Raw genomic sequence first — 20,621 nt, forward strand, 5'->3', positions numbered from 1 at the left:
AATTCAGTGGTAAGGAAAAGCTCAGGTGTGATGCTAAACCTGAGTGGAGGTCCTCACCCAGCCTGGGGCAACTAGGAAAGCAGGTGGTGATACTGAAGTGAACCTTAAGGAAGGGGTGCCGTGGACTGAACATTTGTTCCTCCCAAATTCATATGTTGAAACCCTAATCCCCAATGTGGTGGTATTTGGAGATGGAGCCTTTGGTAGGTAATTGGGCCGTGAGGGTAGAGCCCTCATGAATAGGATTAGTGTCCATATAAGAAGAGACAGGAGAGAATTTGCTTCTTTTCTCCACTCTCCACCATGTGAGTACACAATGAGAAACTGGCCATCTTTGAACCAGGAAGAGGGCCCTCGCCAGAACCCAACAATGCTGGCACCTGCTCTCAGGCTTCCCAGCCTCCAGAACCATGAGAAAGAAATTTTTGTTGCTGAAACCAGTCCGTCTGTGGTAATTTGTGAGAGAAGCCTAAATGATTAAAACAAAGGGGTAGAAATATGTTAGGCAAAGGGTGTACAGGGGCATCACCAAGAAAGGGGAGAACAACCCAACAGCCTCAGACGAAAGACCAGCAGGATGTGTTGTGGAACCATTGTCATCTGACAAGGCTTATCTTAGTTTTCTATTGCTCCTGAAAACAGTTTCCACAAACATCGTGGTTTAAAACTACAGAAACACATTTTCATACAGTTCTGGAGGCCAGAAATCTGAACTGAATCTTAACACAGCTAAATTTAAGGTATTGGTGGCGGGGCCCAGTGGCTCACACTGTAATCCCAACACTTTGAGAGGCTGAGGTTGGTGGATCAGTTGAGGTCAGGAGTTCGAGACCAGCCTGGCCAACATGGCAAAACCCCATCTCTGCTAAAAATACAAAAAAATTAGCTGGGCGTGGTGGCAGGCACCTGTAATCCCAGCTACTTGGGAGGCTGAGGCAGGAGAATCGCTTGAACCTGGGAGGCAGAGGTTGCAGTGAGCTGAGATCGTGCCACTGCACTCCAGTGCAGGTGACAGAGTGAGACTCCATCTCAAAATAAATAAATAAATAAAAATAAACGTAAGGTATTGACAGGGCTGGTTCCTTCTGGAGGCTCCAGGGAATAGAATTCATTCCTTGTGTCTTTTAGGTTCTGGTAGCTGACCAAATTCCTTAGGCTGTGGCCTCATCACTCCAGTCTCTGTCTCCCTGGTCAGATGACCTTCTTTTATTCTGTAGTCTAATCTCCCTCTGATAAAGATACTTGTGATTATATTTAGGGCCCACTGAAATAACCCAGGATAATTTCCCTATCTCAAGATCCTTAATTATACCTGCAAGGTGCCTTTTGCAATGTAGGGTAACGCTTCATAGGTTCCAGGAATTAAGGCTTGGTTACCTTTGGGGGTCATTATTCCTAGCATCACAAGGCCGGAGGATAAAGGATGAAGTGAGGATGGGGAGAGGTGAGGCAGAGTGAGCAGGGTCCTGTTCACAGGGTCCTGTTCACAGAGGACCTTGCAAATCATAGTAAAGAACTTTGACACCTTCCCACAGGGGATAAGGAGGCTTAGGGAGAGACTAGCTTGTGTTTTAGAAAGATCATGCTGGCTTCCATGTTGATTGGAGTGGAACAAGAGGATGAGCTTAAAGACTCGTTAGAGGCTGCAGTGACATCAGTGTGGTGCAGAGTGTACAAACATGTAGCACTTAGAATTCAAAACCAGCAGGACTTAATCTACAAATAAAGATGGTTTCTTTACACATAAAGAAAAATTAGTCTGGCCAGCTTGGTGGCTCATGCCTGTAATCCTAGCACTTTGGGATGCCAATGCTGGAGGATTGCTTGAGCCCAGGAGTTTGAGACCAGCCTGGGCAACATGGCAAAACCCCATCTCTACCAAAAATACAAAAATCAGCCACTCTCATAATTAGGTCTCAAAGTAAATAAATAAATAATCATTTTTTGTTTAAAAGAAAGATTAGGCAGTTTTTTTTTTTCAAGATAGAATCTTGCTCTGTTGCCCAGGCTGGAGTGCAATGGCACGATCTCGGTTCACTGCAACCTCTGCCTCCTGGGTTCAAGCAATTCTCCTGCCTCAGCCTCCCGAGTAGCTGGGATTACAGGCATGTGCCACCAGGCCCAGCTAATTTTTTGTATTTTTAGTAGAGACAGGGTTTCACCATGTTGGCTGGGCTGGTCTCAAACTCCTGACCTCAAGTGATCTGCCCGCCTCAGCCTCCCAGTGCTGGGATTACAGGCATGAGCCACTGCGCCTGGCCTAGTCTGGGCAATTTGAAATGCATCCACCATCTCCTGTTTTTCAGTCTTGCTCAGGTTTGCAGCAGAAGGCTGGTTGTTTATTCCACTGGGTGGCCTCAGCCTTAGCGTGAGTATATCGTAGGGAATAGAGCTAAGGAAGCAATGGGCTAAGAATTCCAAATCCTGAGCCCTAAGGCTTAAACTTCAACTATCCAGGTAAAGCTTGAGCCATTCCTGTGAAGAGGGGGAACCACCAGTGATGGACACTCAAGGTCAGCCACTTTCTAGAGAGGGAATTCTGGCTTTCAGTGCATAATTCTTCGTCACAAAGTCCTGCTTGCAATGCCCATCCTTCACACCAACCTTCTTCCCACCTTAGGAAGGGAAGGAGGTGTCTTGTTGCAGACTTAAAAAAAAATTATATATCTCTACACTTCATTTTATTCATCTGGCCCTCTCCCAGGCACGTCAGTTTCATCAAGGTTGGTTGAACTGATTTGATAAGCTTTTCACTGAAACATTTCACTAACTCGTAAATCGTTGACATGGCACGACGTTGTATGGGAGGTTAGCTGCAGCTGGATGGCACAGACCAAAAGGACAAGAAAGGCTACCCTTGACTCGGTGAACTAGCAGGACCTGCACTGTGAGTAGGGGCCACATGTCCAGCTATGGGAGTGGGAGGGATGAGGGGGAAGTACGTAGGGAGTCAGGCAAGGCCTGTTGGGATCAGACTTGCTTGCAACATTTATCCTTCAGCCACTGAGATTTTTTAAAAATCTTGGCCTGTAATTCCAACACTTTTGGAGGCCAAGGCATGCGGATCGCTTGAGCTCAGGAACTCGAGACCAACCTGGGCAACATGGCCAAAACCTGTCTCTATGAAAAATACAAAACAAAATTAGCCGAACATGGTGGCATGTGCCTGTGGTTCCAGCTACTAGGGAGGCTGGGGTGGGAGGACTGCTTGAGCCTGGGAGGCGGAGGTTGCAGTGAGCCGAGATCGCGCCACTGCACTCCAGCCTGGGTGACAGAGCGACACTCTGTCTGAAAAAAAAAAAAAAAAAAAGAAGAGAAAGACTTCAGTGATAGTTCAGTGATAGATTAATAATGTTTGCCATGGACTTAGCAAACGAAAGTACTAATTCACATGCCATGCAATTGCCAGCCTTGGTTTACAGTAATTGTAATAAAAGACCTTGTTATAACTATTCCAATAGTCACTGTTTGAATTTCTATTGTAAAGTAACCATCATAGCTGGGTTCAGTTCATAGCAGCTAAGTGCTGTGTATAAAGGGGCCCAAGGGAAGGTAAGTAATGACTACTCTGTGGCCAAGTACCATATTAGTTATTTACATAAACTAGTTCTAGTCCTCACAACAGCTCTGCAATGTAGATTTCTTATCTCTCTTGTACAAATGAGGAAACATGCTCAGTAAGTTAATTTATCCAAGGGTATACAGCAAGAAAGCAGTAGAGCCAGGATTATAATCCAAATCTGTCTGCCTTAAAAGCTTGTGTTCTTTCCAGCACATCCTGCAGCCTCTACAATAATATGGTGTCTACTCACTTTTTAAAATTATTTTAAAAAAGTGTGCAAAGTACTGGAGCAAATGCAAAAAAGCTTATCGATGACTTTTGATCCAATGGGGAATTCAGATATTTGTGAAAATGATTACAGTATAATGTGGTTGGTACTTGAGAAGAGATAGCTCTAAGTGCTACACAGTAAAGGTAGCTGCTAAGTTTCCCTGGATCAGGAAAATTCCACAAAGGAGAGGATTTTGAGCTGAGGCTTGAAAGATGAATGGGAATTATCCAGATAGGCAAGAGGGAAGAGCTGGGGCTCAGTCATCAGGGCATTATATACCATGCAAAAGCTTCCATTCTTTTTGCAATGGGGAAGCACTAGCAATTCACTTTTAGCAAAGGAGCGACATGACTAAGTGTCTGTTGTAGAAATATAATCCTTGTAGTGAGAGGGACAAGATTGGAAGCAAAGACACCTATTAGGAGGCACCACAAAAGTGGTGAAGGTACAGACTGGAGAGTTATATATCTGGAAGGCTGGTCCTATGAAGATAGAAGAGATGTCCAATGTATGGTTGTTGGTCTAAGGAGCTCAATGTGCTCTTGGCAGTTGTTGCACAACTGCACGGGATGCCAAATGTAAATAGTGCCCCCAAATGTGAATTGTATCCCTGGAATTGCGCAAAGTGGTGGCCCTGGACCATGGAGAGATACCACAATGTCCTGGGTAGAGCCTCGCTCTGTCGCCCAGGCTGGAGTGCAGTGGCGTGATCTCAGCTCACTGCAACCTCTATCTCCCAGGATCAAGCGATTCTCCTGCCTCAGCTTCCCGAGTACCTGGGATTACAGGCGTCCACTACCATGCCTGGCTAATTTTTGTATTTTTAGTAGAGATGGGGCTTCACCATGTTGGCCAGGCTGGTCTTGAACTCCTGACCTCAGGTGATCCACCTGCCTTGGCCTCCCAAAGTGCTGGGATTACAGGTGTGAGCCACTGCGCCTGGCCTCTGGGTGTTTAATATATGTTATTCTCCAATTTAATCTTTGCTGCCACCTTATGAACAAGGATCATGCACCATTTATAGATGAGGAAACTGAGCTCAGAGATGCTATGTAACTTGTCCAGGATTATACAGATAATAAGTGGCAGATTTGGAATCTGAATGCATGTCACCCTGATTTCATTTTCACATGATCACTTCTTCTGCATTGTACATACTACCTTACACACAGCGCACATACCACATTGTAAGCACTGGACTTTGTACAAAGCAGATACTCAGCACACCTTAGTAAATGTTTGTGGATACACTTGGAGAGCTCTAAAACAGACACAATGCTGGAGAATCCTCTCCCTGCCTGTGTTTGTAATATCTCTGGTGGATGTTATCTTGATAACTTGGGAGTATCAGTTGTTTAAGAGATACCCCTTATCTCTTCTAGTACAAAACTAAGAGTTACCCCGAGAGTCACTGTCAGATTCTCACCATGTCAGAGACACTGTGCTGCTGCTTTTATACATACTTTCTTATTTCACCTTCACAGCAACCATTTTTATAAATCAGGAAGCTTTCTGTTTCAAGTAATAGAAGCTTAACTAAAACTGGCTTAAATGATTACAAAATTCATTCATTCATGCAACTGGAAAGCAAGAGGCAGTGTGGTCTCCAGGGTCAGCTTGATTCACAACTCTGAATGTCTTTCACTTCTATTGTATCCTGCGTGCCGATGGAGGCTGTTTGTCCCTGAGGTTGTTGGAGTGAGTTGTCATGTTAAGGCCAACAGAGAGAACCCAAGTAGCCTCGTATTTTGGAGGAGACACCTAAAATCATATGACCTTTGACCTAGAGATTTGAGTGGACAATGGGCTTCTTTCTCAAATTTAGTTTTTAGGTCCTATGTCCCAGTATTTTAATTTTTCTCTGTTCTCAACCACATGGAAGCTCAGTAGAAACATCCCCAGCTTTCAATATCATCTCTCGCAGGAAGCACAGACAGGCTTTTTTTGAAAGGACGCCACTCATTCATTCTCTTGCTCAGCAAACACTTAGCTCCTACTCAGTACGTCCTATGCTGTGCCAGGTGCTGGGCCCACGGAAATGAAGAAAGCCGAGTCCCTGCTCTCAAGGAGCTCTGTAGGGAGACAGACACAGAAACCACTAACTTTGACTGCAGTGTGGTGAGGACAATCACAGGAGGGGTGAGTGAAACCCTGTGTGAACCCAGCCTTGTGGTAGGCCACATAAAGACTAGTCTAGTTAGATTCTAGTGCTTCAGCCTTCATTTCTGTTAGAGTTCCATTGACTAGAAATGCTGAGTGACACCTGTCAGTCTTACGGCTTTGGCCATTAGAACAATCTTGAAATGTTCAGCAATTTTCACTTTCACTGAGACTTGGAAGCAAAGCACCATGACAGGGCATTTTTTTGATTTGCCGAGTTGTTGCTAAACTGTGGCCCAACACAATTTAGGCAGGATTAACACCCCATGTCCTGTCCCGTTTCGGCTTGCATCCACTGATAAATGCTTCTGTTGCGTAACATGGGAGCTCTCATTTTGTAACTAGAGGAAGAGAGTCTTTGGTTGGAGTAGGACAGAGAGGAGGGTTCAGTCTTTGTTCCCTCACTGACCCATTGGAAGGGTTTTGAACCCATGTGGTTAGAGGACTGAAGTCCAGACATGGAAGGAACTATTCACGAGAGGAGTTATAAACACTGGGCATTGGCCGGGCACTGTGGCTCATGCCTGTAATCCCAGTACTTTGGGAGGCTGGGGTAGGTGGATCACTTGAGGTCAGGAGTTCAAGACCAGCCTGGTCAACATAGTGAAACCCCGTCTCTACTAAAAACACAAAAAATTAGCCAGGTGTGGTCGTGTGTGCCCATAATCCCAGCTACTCGGGAGGCTGAGGCTGGAGAATTGCTTGAACCCAGGAGGCGGATGTTGCAGTGAGCTGAGATTGCATCACTGTGCTCCAGCCTGGGTGACACAGCAAGACTCCATCTCAAAAAAAAAAAAACAAAAAACCCAAAAAACTAAAAACTAAAACATTGGCACACTGACCTGCTTTAGGGCTTGGGTGACAAAATATTCGTCAAGTGAGGGAGAAAGACTTCTTCCCCTTATCAGGATTAAACCCAGCTCTGTTTTGGTACCTTGAGGGTTAGAAGTTTGGGAGTATGTAGGATTTGGGGATAATGATACAGGCACTGGAAATCTTCCGATGGTCACTAGACTCAGTAAGCTGTGTGGGCAGCAGGGTGGTTGGTAGCAGCTGACTCATGTCTCTGGGTATATGTGAGGTACCCCTTTTGGGACCCCCCATAGAGATCACCAAGGACTTTTTAGGAAGGAGGTTGAGGCCTTTGCTATTATGTAGATGGGAGCTTAAGTTAGTGTAACATGGACTGAAGGCAAATGTGACCATACTTTGTAATCATAATCCCAGAAAGCCTGAACAAATAAAGAAGCAAAGTACAATGTAGGAACAACTGAAAGAAAAATATTTACAGAGTCAAACTGTAACTGAGTACCCTCATTTTTTCTGAGAGTTTATTTTTTCTTTCTCTCTTCTTTTCTCACTCCCCCAGTTTCTCCCTTCCTACTTAGCCCTTTAAAAAGGCAAATGTAGGCCAGGTGCGGTGGCTCACGCCTGTAATCCCAGCACTTTGGGAGGCTGAGGTGGGTGGATCACCTGAGGTCAGGAGTTTGAGACCAGCCTGTTCAACATGGTGAAACCTCGTAAAAAAAAAAAAATTAGCCGGGCATGGTGGGGGGTACGTGTAATTCCAGCTATCTGGGAGGCTGAGGCAGGAAAATCTCTTGAAGCCAGGAAACGGAGGTTGCAGTGAGCCGAGATCGCACCATTGCACTCCGGCCTGGGTGACAAGAGCGAGACTCCGTCTCATAAATAAATAAATAATTTAATAAAGATAAATATAGCCTTTTACGTTGTCTTCACCAGACAGTCCCTACAGGGCAAGTTCATCTAACTATGTGCTTAGGAGCTCCAGAAAGGAACTCAAGAGATAACATCCAATTTCTACAAAACTCCCTCCCACCGGGAGACTGCCTTGAGAAATATGAAACTCTCTTCCATCTGAGGGGTTTTTGGCTTAGTCCTGCCAACGAAGGTGCCAGCAGTCACCAGCTTGACCACCCAGTAGATAAGGCATGCAGACCCCTCCCCCGACAACTGCTTGCTTCCTTCACTTTAAAAGTGCCTGCTTTCTGCTCCACAATTGAAGCGGTACCCTTAGGGAGGAAACCTGTACTTCTTCCCCTAAGCTACCTTTGGAATACATCACTTTCTTTATACCAGACCTTGCTCTTGTTAATTGGAATCTGCAAGTGGTGAGCAACTAAACCTGCGTTTTGGTTATAAAACTCCAAAGGCCATCTGAAATACTGAGACCTAAAACTTACAATTGAGATGGACAGGGAATTACTTTTTCCTTTACTTCCTTTACTAAATCCCTTTGTCTCCAAATCTATCAAGCAATAGTTTCTTTATCTGCAAACTGTGGATTATGTTACCTGTCTTGTCTGCTTTAGAAGGGAAACAAAAATTATGTTGAAATTAATAGGAATACTATTGAAACAGGAAAGGGACAACTTGCAGGGTTTGAAGCAATCACATGTTGAGTACTCAGTCAAGGCTTTTTTTTTTTTTAAATCAAAATGTTGATTGGGATATTTTATGGGTAGCAGGCTTGGATCCCAGCACTTTTCCAATAGGAGAACAGAAGCACCTTGTACCGCCCCAGAGTTTCCCTTCCCCCCTACAATAACCTTAAAGCAAAAGCTATTATTATTATCATCGCCATGTGACAGAGGAAAACTTGAGATTGGGGGCTTAACTGACATGACATCAAGTCTCAAAAAGAAACAGTGGCAGTTTGAGACTTTGATCTACGACTCTTTTAAGAGTTTAGATTGCGTCCACAGCGAAACCTGCACAAACAGTTGTCAACAGCGGCTGCAAATTACAGGCTTATGAGGAACGTTTGAAAAATGCCAAGAGTTCTTTCCTCAGGCCAAATACTATGGTAGATAAAAGTACAGCCTTTGGAGCCAGAATCCCTGAGTTTGAATCTTGCCTGTGCCACTTGGTAGCTGTGTGACTCTGGCTACGTACTTAACGGCTCTGTCTCAGTTTTTCTATTGGTAAAATAAGGATAATAACACCTTCTTTGTAGGGTTGTTCTAAGGATTAAATGAGTTAATAGGAGTGAGCCACTTAGAGTAGGGCCTGTTATATGGTAATCTCTATTTAAAATCCTCTCAGATACACCAAAGAAAACACTTTAAAAATATCTGTTAAATAAATCAGTAAAACAGAATCGGGGCATTGGTTCTTTAAAAGTACTCCCCCACGGTATTCTAGTATGCAGCTTGGGTTTTAATATCTGAATGTGGCGCCTTTTGGGATCTCGCCTCGCGAGAAATTGACATTAACGAATGAGTGAAAGGAGCTTTTTTCCCGCCCCCCCCCAGGAAGATATAGACCCTGCAAACTTGTTACCAGGACCTTGCGGACACCAAGGAGGCGGAGGCGTTGTCCCCATTCCCCTTCGGGAGTTGTAGTTTCCTGCAAGCGCTTGGTGGGTCTATAAACCAGCGGGGAACTACAACTCCCACAATCTCGCGCGCCTCCCGCCCTGCCTCCCGCCCGCGATTCTAGCCCGACTCCCATTACCGCCCCTCGGGGGCGGCTGTGGCGGAGGAACGATGGCCGACGGCGGCGGCCCTAAGGAGGCGCCCAGCCTGCGGAGCTCTCCCGGGCCGGCGCCGCGGGTCCCGCGCGCGGTCGGGCCGAGTGGCGGTGGCGGGGAGACCCCGCGGACCGCCGCGCTGGCGCTGCGCTTCGACAAGCCCATTAAGCAGGCCTTCTACAACACCGGGGCCGTGCTGTTCGTGTGCCTGTGCTGCGGCGCCGCGGTGCTGGTCTACTTCATCCTGGAGGCCTTCCTGCGGCCGCTGCTCTGGGCCGTGCTGTGCGGCACTTTTCTGCACCCCTTCAAGAGCTCGCTGACGCGCCTGGGCCGCCACTGGCTGCAGCGCCTGCACCGCGCGCACACGCCCATCGTCCTGGCCGCGCTGCTCCTGCCGCTCTGCTTCGTCGACTACGGCGTCGAGGCCCTGGGCGAGCAGGCGCTGCGCCGCCGCCGCCTGCTCCTGCTGCTCGGCGCCGGCGGCCCGCTCCTGTACGGCCTCTACTGCCTCGGCAGCTACCTGGGCGTGCAGGTGCTGCTGGTGCACGCTGCCACGCTCATCTGCCGCGGGCTGGACTACTTCAGCAGCCTGTGGGTGAGTGAGCGGCAGTCCGCCCCCGTCCCCCGCCCGTGGTCCCGGCGCTCTGGGGTGCAATCCTGCAGCTGTTCCTCCCGGTGCAGGGGCGACGAGGGGCCACACCTGTGCTGCAGTGACCGTCCGTCTCCGCTTTCCTTCTCACACCTCAGGAATTTGGCGGACATTCTTCCAAAAAGGGGGCGGGCGTGATTTGAAACAGCCTCCCCGCTTTCCGCCTTGTTTCAATCCTAATAGGCCCTCTTAGGGGGACAGTGCCCTGGATTGAGAATCGTTATTTCACTTTGCAGAGAGAGGCCTCAGAGCATGGCAATGGGGCTTGGTTTTACTCCTGGTTGGAGAGGGCGGGGGTGCTTCGGCCACCCTCAGTTCTGCGCATCTGAATGTCAGAGCTGGAAGGGACCTTAGAGATTCTAGGCCAACTTGCCATCCTGCAGATAGGAAAGGTGACCTCTTACCAGGCTAGGGCTACTTAGGGACAAAGAGGGGTTTGGGTGTCTTAGATTTCTTACAAGTCCTAAAACAAAGCTTGCTTCACTGGCTGGTGCTGCCTCTCAGTTCAGGTGATTCCTGTATAATTTGTGCAAGGCACTGGGTGCTGAGCCGCCTGTGCTTCTTCCTCTCCACGCTTTACTTTTAGGTAACTGCTTTTGTTGTGCAGGGACTGGTGTACCACAGCACACCTCCTCCCGCCTGGAGTAAAGCAGCTGACCGCGTGAAGGGGAGAGACGTAGATTTGTGATGCTTGGATTAACCTGAGTTTACTCTTGGAAAACCAGGGAGCTTTAGAATTGGAAAGATTTCAAAGATAATCTAGTGACACAATTCCTAACTCAGACGATATTGTGGACTAGTTAGTTATCCACATATTTAACTGGGGACTGTTAAAAACAAGTGGAGATTTAGTGCGTAAGAATGCCAATTGATTCATAAATAGTACCATTTACAAATTGATTCACTTCTTTTGTCAGTGAAATAAAGTTCAGTGTACCTTACGTCATTAAGTTGCAAAATATTAATTCCCCTTATCTGTCCAGCAGTGTTTTGGCTTGCCTGAGGTTATTGGCAGAGTGATGAATGACCCAAAACACCCTTCTTCTCTTGTTCCCTCAATACCACCTCTTGGTTCATGTTTAAAGTTGATCGAGCATATGTTAGGTGTTGGGCTTTGTGAGAGGTTTAAAAAAGGACTAAGATATAGGTCCCGTCTTCAAGGTACATATAATCCTATATGAACATATTCTAATGGAGATGACAGACATACAGATAAATGTTCATGACTCATCAGTTATGTGCCACAGGCCCAGAGAATGTGATTGGTCCAAAGTCACACAGCTCATGAGCAAATCTGTGGTTCACTTTTATGGAGGCCCAGTTCAGCGCTCTTTATCCTTTATCTTGCAGTTTTCACAATTCAGCTAAGTGGATCGAATGCTTCTTAGCTAGAAGGCAGAACACTATGTTCTAAGAAAAATACGCTTGGTTATTTTCCTGAAGAAATTCAGTTTTCTCAAAGACACATTTATAGATTCTGCTAACATTTTTGACTGTTGATACTGCTCAAGGAGCATATCCATCAAACTATAGGAAATTAGAAAAGAAAGGCCTGCCATATGTAAATAGTATATTTTCATACTAGAGTAAGAAGTTGAATACCTAAGTAATTTGTCATGATTATGAGGCATTTCTACCAGTCTCTCTCAGATACTCAGTGGAAAGAGTTGAGCACTTGTAAAGAAACATCCACAGCTCGGCGTATACCCTTGAGTATCTTTTTACTGAAGATAAACCCTCATCTTTGTATTTCATTTGTGTGGGTTGTGGATGAGTGGAAGAGAAGTAGGGGCCAACACTGATTAGACCTGGGAGTGGGAGAAAGAAGGTCAAACTAATTAATGATTTTTTAAAAGCTTGAAATTGGCTGGGCGCGGTGGCTCAGGCCTGTAATCCCAGCACTTTGGGAAGTTGAGGCGGGTGGATCACCTGAGGTTAGGAGTTCAAGACCAGCCTGGCCAACATGGTGAAACCCCGTCTCTACCAAAAATACAAAAAAAAAAAAAAAAAAAAAAAAATTAGCTGGGTGTGGTGGTGGGCACCTGTAATCCCAACTATTTGGGAGGCTGAGGCAGAAGAATCACTTGAACCCGGGAGGCAGAGGTTGGAGTGAGCCGAGATTGCACCACTGCACTCCATTCTGGGTGACAAGCGCGAAACTCCGTCTCAAAAAAAACCAAAAAAACCTTGAAATTCAGCTGTTTGGCTCAAGTGTTGGGAGCAAGGAAAAAGAGGGTTAAAAAAAAAACAAACTCAACATAAAAGTATGAGTTAAGTATTTGTGAGTAGGGAGTGGTAGAAGGGCTAAATTTGAAAGAGAACCTTCAGGTCAATCTGAGTTTAAGAGAAACAAGGCATGGAGTTGCATTCTGCTCAAGCAGCACTTAAGGGTGGATGATTGGATGGGGGTGAGGTGTACTTGAGAAGACAAGGAGTCCTTGCTCTTATCCAAAAGTGCTGATTAAGGCCAGGTGGGGTTGCCCACGCCTGTAGTCCCAGCACTTTGGGAGGCCCACACAGGTGAATCACTTGAGGCCAGGAGTTCGAGATCAGCCTGGCCAACATGATAAAACCCAGTCTCTACTAAAAATACAAAAAATTAGCCAGGCATGGTGGCGCACACCTGTGGTCCCAGCTACTCGGGAGGCTGAGGCAATCTCTTGAACCCAAGAGTTGGAGGTTGCAGTGAGATGAGATTGTGCCAGTACACTCCAGCCTGGGTGACAGAGCAATACCCTGTCTCAAAAAAAAAGAAAAAAAAAAAAGTGCTGATTAAAGGCCAGGCACAGTGGCTTAATGTAACCCCAGCACTTTGGGAGGCCGAGGGAGGAGGATTGTCTGAGCCCAGGAGTTTGAGACCAGCCTGGGCAACATAGTGAGACCTCCCCCACCCCCAATCTTTTAAAATAAGAAAGAAAGTGCAGGTTAAGGCCTGGCATTAAGTGAAAGTAGGTTATGTGACTGGGCAGGAGGCCCACTCTGGACCTTTTCCATCCCACAGTTCACAGCGGTTTGGCTTTATGAGCCCAAGCAGGGCTGTCTGGTTATAGAACATGGTCTTTATGCTTTCTAGGCTACTTTAACCATGAGCCTGCTGCTGAAGAGCAGTATAGATGAGAGAGGCAGAGAGAAAAGTTACCTTTAAGCGAATCCCTGTTTTGATGACTTGACAGTTCATCCATTTAAGATCCAACTTTTGAGCATCTGCCATGTACCAGGCACTAGATTAGGTTCTTTTACATGGGTGTTATTTCATTCTCTCAATGTCCTATGAGGTAGGAGGGAGGGATTTCATATGTGAGAAAACTAATTCAGAGATTGATCTGTTGATGCTGTCAGTAAATGGCATTCAATAGACCTAGCAGCAGTTGAAGTCCTGCTGTTATCAAAACTCTTTGTAGTAACCTTCAATAAGGATTTTTAAAAAGTTTTCCCTAATACATTGTGTTTAATTATTTTTAGTGGATTGTAGGCCAGGTGCGGTTGCTCACACCTGTAATCCCAGCACTTTGGGAAGCCGAGGCAGGCAGATCACCTGAGGTCAGGAGTTCGAGACCAGCCTGGCCAACATGGTGAAACCCCATCTGTACTAAAAATACAAAAATTAGCCGGGTGTGGCGGCCGACTCCATAATCCCAGCTACTCTGGAGGCTGAGGCAGGAGAATTGCTTGAAACCGGGAGGCAGAGGTTGTAATGAGCCCAGGTCACGCCATTGCTCTCCGGCCTGGGCAACAGAGTGAGACTCTGTCTCAAAAAAAAAAAAAAAAAGATTTCAGTTACTAGGAAAAAATCAAGAATATCAGCATTCTAGTCATCTAGAAACCTTATTCGTCCCTCTTCTTTCTTCTCTTTTATTTTTATATCTATGCAGTTTTCCAGGTCCCATCAATTTTCCTTTTTAGTGTCTTTGGGACCTATGTTTTTCTTTTTTCTTCTTATATTTTGAGACGGAGTTTTGCTCTTGTTGCCCAGGCTGGAGTGCAATGGTGTGATCTCGGCTCACTGCAAGCTCTACCTCCCCGGTTCAAGCAATTCTGCTTCAGCCTCCCGAGTAGCTGGGATTACAGGCACCCACCACCACTCCCGGCTAATTTTTGTGTTACTTTTAATAGAGATGGGGTTTCACCATGTTGGCCAGGCTGGTCTCGAACTCCTGACCTCAGGTGATCCACCTTCCTTGGCCTCCCAAAGTGCTGGGATTACAGGCATGAGCCACTGCGCCTGGCCTGGACCTATGTTTTTCTTCGTCACTAGTTTTTCTTTCCAGTTCATTTCTTCTTCATGTCACTTGTAGATTTCTTCAGTCTCCTAAAACTCCATGCTTCTTACAAGTGAAACACTAATCATTTATGGGATGAGTAACTCTTTTTCAGCAGTTTCAAATATGTTAGGAGATTGCACTGACTTAGTAAGTGATTTCAGAACACCTAAAAAAAAAAAATCAACTGTTGCACCAGGTTCACATGTTACTCAGTTCTTGGCATCTTCCCATGGTGGAGTTGTGCAAGGTAAATTTGAAAAAGCTGATGGCGTGCCCTGCTCCACCATTTCTCTCTGTTGGGGGGGCATTCTGATCTTCCTCATTCTGTTAATTTAGACTTGGTGGAGAATTTGAAGACCATTTAGTTTTTTGCAGTAGTAATAGATTTGTTTTTTCTGTGGTCTCTGATCCCATTGTTCCCATCTTTTTAAAGAAGCAGGAGGTGGAGAGAGTAGTGGCTGAAAGATAAAAACACCTGAAGTTCTAAACTTGGCTCTGCCAGTAACTAACTTGGTGACCTTGGGCAGACCAGGGCCCTCCTCTGGGACATTCAGTCCCAATTGCGTAAAGTGAGGGGTTGGCTTGAACAATTTCTAAGATTTCACGATGTTCTATTTTACAGATCACAAGAGGCTCTTCAGCAGTGGACGTTAGTCAGCCATTCACTGCTGACACTGTTCCACTTTTAAACACATTTCTAGGTTTGTTTCTGCTTGCCTGGCAGCAAGAAACAAGGAGAGGAAAGTTTCTAGTGCTTAGTTTTCTCAGTTAAAGACTTTGAATATAAAAATGTTGACTCTAAGTTGCCATATGACAAAGAGAATGGTTTTCACATTAGAATTACGTGGATAATTTAAGGACCCGAAGCAGTTGCTGCTTGAGGCTATGATTAGGGCTGTGGCTCCATAACTTGGGAGGAGGTTTGTAGTTGTGGTGTTTTTGTTTTGTTTTGTTTTGGGGATGGATTTACGCTCTTGTTGCCCAGGCTGGAGTGCAATGGCGCGTTCTCGGCTCACTGCAACCTCTGCCTCCCGGGTTCAAGTGATTCTCCTGCCTCAGCCTCCCGAGTAGCTGGGATTACAGGCGCCTGCCACCATGCCCGGCTAATTTTTTGTGTTTTTAGTAGAGACAGGGTTCCACCATGTTGGCCAGACTGGTCTCAAACTCCTAACCTCAGGTAATTCCCCTGCCTTGGCCTCCCAAAGTGCTGGGATTACAGGTGTGAGCCAATGCACCCTTCCTGTAGTTTTATTCTCTCTAAAAAAAGCTTGGGAAACTGTTCTGCAAAAATGTCTAACAGAAGCAACCAAGTTATTTTTCCAGTTAATGCCAAGATGACAATAAATGAAACATAGATGGTTGAAAAGGCAGAGTCTCTACTTAATGTTTTCTACATTTAATATGTTTTTTAACCAGAAAAGTATATGTGGATAATCGTGTGAAATGAAAGGAAAATGTGATTGCCTATTAGTTCCCTTTACTTGAAGTGCTAAGTAAATGTTGCCAAATTTTATGCAGTCTTATGTAGTGTCTAGCACATTGGTGCTATAAAAACGACTGTGGAATGTATATTTTGAAAAGGACACGTTGTTTTGGAGAACATAAATTTGGAAAAATATGCCCTCTTATCTGTAACTGTGGCTCATTGATTTAATGCCTGGAATAAAATTCACACTTGAATAGGTTTGCTCAGAGGCTAAACATATATAAAGTTGACTTGTTAACCTCGTGTTTCTGTGTTAGTGAAGATTTAAGAATTAACTCTTAAGAGGTCCTAGACTAGAAATTGTGTGTGAAACATGCATGTACAAATCCTTATTTTTGTTATTTTAAAGGATATTTAGTGATTCAAAATGTTGATTCAAGTAAAATATGCTTGTTACATTTGAAAAAACATAAGCAGAACAGAAGTTTGTATGGTAAAAGTGAATTATCCCTTTCCTTCCCCCGCCCTGCCCCCCAGCCCCGCTGAGATGGAGTCTTGCTCTGTCACTCAGGCTGGAGTGCAGTGGCTCGATCTTGGCTCACTGCAACCTCTGCCTCCTGGGTTCAAGCAATTCTCCTGCCTCAGCCTCCCAAGTGGCTGGGACTACAGGCACCCGCCACCATGCCCAGCTAATTTTTGTATTTTTAGTAGAGATGGGGTTTCACCATGTTGGCTAGGCTAGTCTTGAACTCCTGACCTCATGATCTGCCCATCTTGGTCTCCCAAAGTGCTGGGATTACAGGCATGAGCCACTGCACCCGGCCGAATTATCCCTTTTCTCTACCACTATTCCCGCTATTCAGATGTTACTATTAACTGCTTGATGTAAAGGCTCCTAAATTCATTTCTATGTCCATGTGAACATATAAAGTAGAAGGTTTTTGTTTTTTGTTTTTTAAAATAAAGATGAGATAACATACATATAGTTCTGTACCTTGCTCTTTTCATTTATCATTGTACTGTGGCCATCTTTCCTTATTAGCACTTAGAGATATACGTCTTTCTTTTTTTTTTTTTGAGATGGAGTTTTGCTCTTGCTGCCCAGGCTGGAGTGCAATGGTGCAATCTCGGCTCACTGTAACCTCCACCTCCCGGGTTCAAGCGATTCTCCTGCCTCAGCCTCCCAAGTAGCTGGGATTACAGGCACATGCTACCACACCTGGTTAATTTTTGTGTTTTTAGTAGAGACGGGGTTTCACCACATTGGCCAGGCTGGTCTCGAACTCCTGACTTCATGTGATCTGCCCGCCTCAGCCTCCCAAAGTGCAAGGATTACAGGCGTGAGCCACTGCGCCTGGCCACTTTTTTCTTTTTAATACTGCTACAGTAGAAATCTTTTTTCTCCCCCTCCCCCACCATGCCTTTTAGAAAATGTTTTTAACAGATTTTCTTAGCTCTGAATTTGTATTAGAATACTTTGATAAACATTTTTAACCATTGGTAATTGTATAATCATAATGGGCTTAATATAAACTCTAGTGTTTTTATAAATGGCCATACCTCTTGAACTAATATTACTTCTGCGAATCTTTTCTGAGGAAACACTTCAAAATACTGGAAAAAAATCCAGAAGCCAAAAGAATTTCCTAAAGGTTAAAAATACTTTTCCTGTTTATAAAGATACTACATAACCTTAGTAGAAAATTGAGCACCTGTAATAAAACATAAAGGAGCAGATTACTCCTTGAAATGCAGCCATCTAGAGATAATATTTTAAAACATGTTTTGTTGAGTATATTTTCACCATTATAAATTTACACACGAATAAATTGACACTGTAGCACTGTATATTGATGTTCATCATACTGTTGAAAGTCTCAATTTTTGGAGATAGCATTATTTAAACAGTTCACTATAAAATGATATTTAAGTGCTTCTCAATTTTTTATATTGTAAATGGCAAGTGAATATTTTTATATGTGTCTGCACAGTGTGCTTCTGTAAAACACTCCTAAAAGTAGAATTGGGGAGTATATTTTAAAATGGTTATTTTAAACTGGAATGAGGTAATCTGTGAGTTTCAGGTTGATAGATGAAAATACATGCTTCTTGTTAGACAATAAATTTCTCTTAAAAAATCTGAAGTATGCAGTCTCTTATTTTTTCTCTCCCTGCAAATGATACTAATTCCTTATGCATACAGATAAGAAACAAAAACTTCTTGGAGGTACTGTATAAATTGTGACCTCCAGTTCAGCGTCTTACTAAGGGTAGTACTTACTTTGTCATCTCTGTTCAACGTTTGCTCAAACACTTTTAGTAATGATTATTCCATTTGTAGATAGCTATAGTTTATTGGAAAAACCTATCCTTTTACTGAGCTGTGTTATTTCCTAATTCCCACCTATTTCTGCTCTCAGAACCACAGAAAATCAAGTCTTATGCCTCTCCCAGATGACATTTTAAAAATTATTTGAAGATAGCTACAAAATCTTGATATTTCCTTCTCTTTTCTGAGCAAAACTTTTTTTTTCTTTTTCCCCTAGCTACATTTATATATCATGTTGTGATTTCTGTTTCCTTTCCCAGGCTGAATTTTGTTGTGTGGTTTGGTAGCGCAAAATTAATTGAAACAATCACGTTCCCTGATACGAGTATTGTACTTTTAGAAATAAGTGCTTCTACTAGTCATACGCTGACTCATACTGAACTGAAAAGTGGTTCAGATGTTCTCTTTCCATTCCATACTTGTACAGTTGAGTTTTGAATCTCGAAGCAGAACTTTGCATTTCTTTTCATACAGTTTAATCTTGTTTGGATTAGCCCATTGTTCTGGCTTCAGGATATCTTTTTGAATCATGATAGATTATCTCAATATTTATTGACAACTCAGTTTTGTATAACTGATTTGTGTAAAATCGGTTTTTTCGGTTATTGTGCCTCTAGTCTTTCATCTAAGTGACTGACATAATGTTTAATAGGGTGGGGCTAACTGACGTACCTCTGAAGACCATCCATTTACTGTGGATTTTTTAAATTTCAACAAGTTGTAGTTGTCAAAATTGACTATTTTTATTTTCTCTTGTGAAAATCTGAGCAGCTTTTGCTTATCTTTAGTATTCTAGCACCACGCTTCTTTCTCCTTAAGGTTAGAAAAGTGCACTCTGGAGCCAGATTCCTGGGTTCTAATCCTGCCCCTGTCATTTATTAGCTGTGGCCTTGGGCAAGTCACTTCTCTGAAATCTGAGTTTCTTTCATGTGTAAAATGAGGATCATAATAGTATTATTTTGTGGGGTTATGAGGATCAAATGAGTTAGTATACATAAAGCATTAGAACAGGGCCTGGCACATAGGAGTGTTATATAAGTACTATTATTGTACTCAGATTTTTTTCTATGCTCTGCAATCAGATCTCAAATTCTTTGAATTCCCAGGGTTAATTGGTCTGGTCCAGCAAGACTGGACTTTTTGAAGCAGCTGTAGTCTCACTTCCCATGTCCTCATATTTTTGAGCTTCAAAGCTCTTTAATATTTCATCTGATAGAGTTACTTGAAGAAATATTTTAATGTCCTTTTTATTATAAAAGAATTACTGCTTATTAAAGACAGTCTGGAAAATACAGAAAAAAGTGAAAGGAAAAACAAAATTTTACCACCCAAATACAGCCACTAACTTCTTAGTACATTTTCTTTTCCTCCCACCATATAGTAGATGTAATCACAGCACAAGTATTTTTTGTATTTTACTTCTAACTTAATATGATATTGTGAGTTTTTAAACTATATAGTCTTTGTTTTTAAGAAGTGATTTTAATGGTTGCATAACATTTTATTGAGTGAATCGTAATCATTTCCCAGTTGTTGACCTTTTAGGTAATCACTTTTTCCACTGTTCTGAATCATACTCTGATGAGCTTCTTTATATTTAAAACTTCTTCAAAATTTATCATTATTTAGTAAGGATAAAGTCTGAAAGTTGAATTCTGAGGTTAGAAGCTATAAACATTTTTAAGATGCGAAGATTATTTGTATTGATAGATTTGACCAAAATAACGTGGGAGATAGTTTTTTTCTGTCTTTTTTAGTAATCCCATCAGTTCTTTTTTCTTCATGCTCTGAATTATATAGCTCGAAGTTTCTTTTTGTCTTAATTTGCTTTTTTTTTTTGGCAAGGTTCATGTCATACTTGACTTTTAGCTTCTTGGTCTTATGTTAATTAAGGTCTTTGTGCTCAGATGTGTTCTGGATTATGTATTCCCTCTGTGTTTTATAAATGTTCTATTAAAATATGAGTTTCTGTGTAGGCTACGCTGGTTTCTTTTGATGCGTCTTAAGCTCCAGGGTCATTTAACTTTAGTGTAGGAAGAACTGAGGAGGGTATCCTGGCTGGTTCTTCTGTTCTGAAGTCCTGCTGTTTGTTCCTCTAATAATATTTTTTTCAGGCACACTTCTTCAGCTGGTGCATCATAACTCTGGATTAGGTTCTAATCATTTGTTGCCTAGATTATTTCAGCAGGGTCACGCTTCAGCTGGCTGCTTTCTAACTTTTACAGAGCTATTTTCCCAGTAACAAGCATATTTTATAAGCTGAAATAGAATCTTTTAACCTGATTCTTTTTGGAAAGCTTTCCTTTTCTTGTTTTTTTCTTTTCTTTCCGTTTCTTTTCTAAACATTGATCAACAGAGAAAACTGTAGGAATTCCATAAGATTAGACTCTTAATTTAAATCCATGGTTTATGCTTTGAATATTTTATCTCAAGCATTTTTGTGTATAAGATGGGTTTTGAACTATGTAT

At 43.4% G+C, this 20,621-nt stretch overlaps 1 protein-coding gene across 8 annotated transcripts in view; it reads left to right on the forward strand.

Moving 5' to 3' along the window:
* The first annotated feature begins 9,440 nt into the window (after positions 1 to 9,440).
* The window catches only part of TMEM245 (transmembrane protein 245), a 107,259-nt gene continuing 96,078 nt past the window's right edge, over positions 9,441 to 20,621 (forward strand). For 4 of the 8 annotated variants that reach the window (XM_001144114.8, XM_016961400.4, XM_016961395.4 and 1 more), the window contains exon 1: positions 9,447 to 10,081. In XM_001144114.8, the coding sequence (XP_001144114.5) occupies positions 9,503 to 10,081 (579 nt within the window). In that variant the 5' untranslated portion in view covers positions 9,447 to 9,502. Of the gene's footprint in view, positions 10,082 to 20,621 lie in introns of all 8 variants that reach the window. The other 4 variants (XM_016961398.4, XM_063788430.1, XM_016961399.4 and 1 more) reach the window with 2 other exon arrangements.

Source organism: Pan troglodytes, chromosome 11, assembly GCF_028858775.2.
Source record: "Pan troglodytes isolate AG18354 chromosome 11, NHGRI_mPanTro3-v2.0_pri, whole genome shotgun sequence".
NCBI classification, from domain to species: Eukaryota; Metazoa; Chordata; class Mammalia; order Primates; family Hominidae; genus Pan; species Pan troglodytes.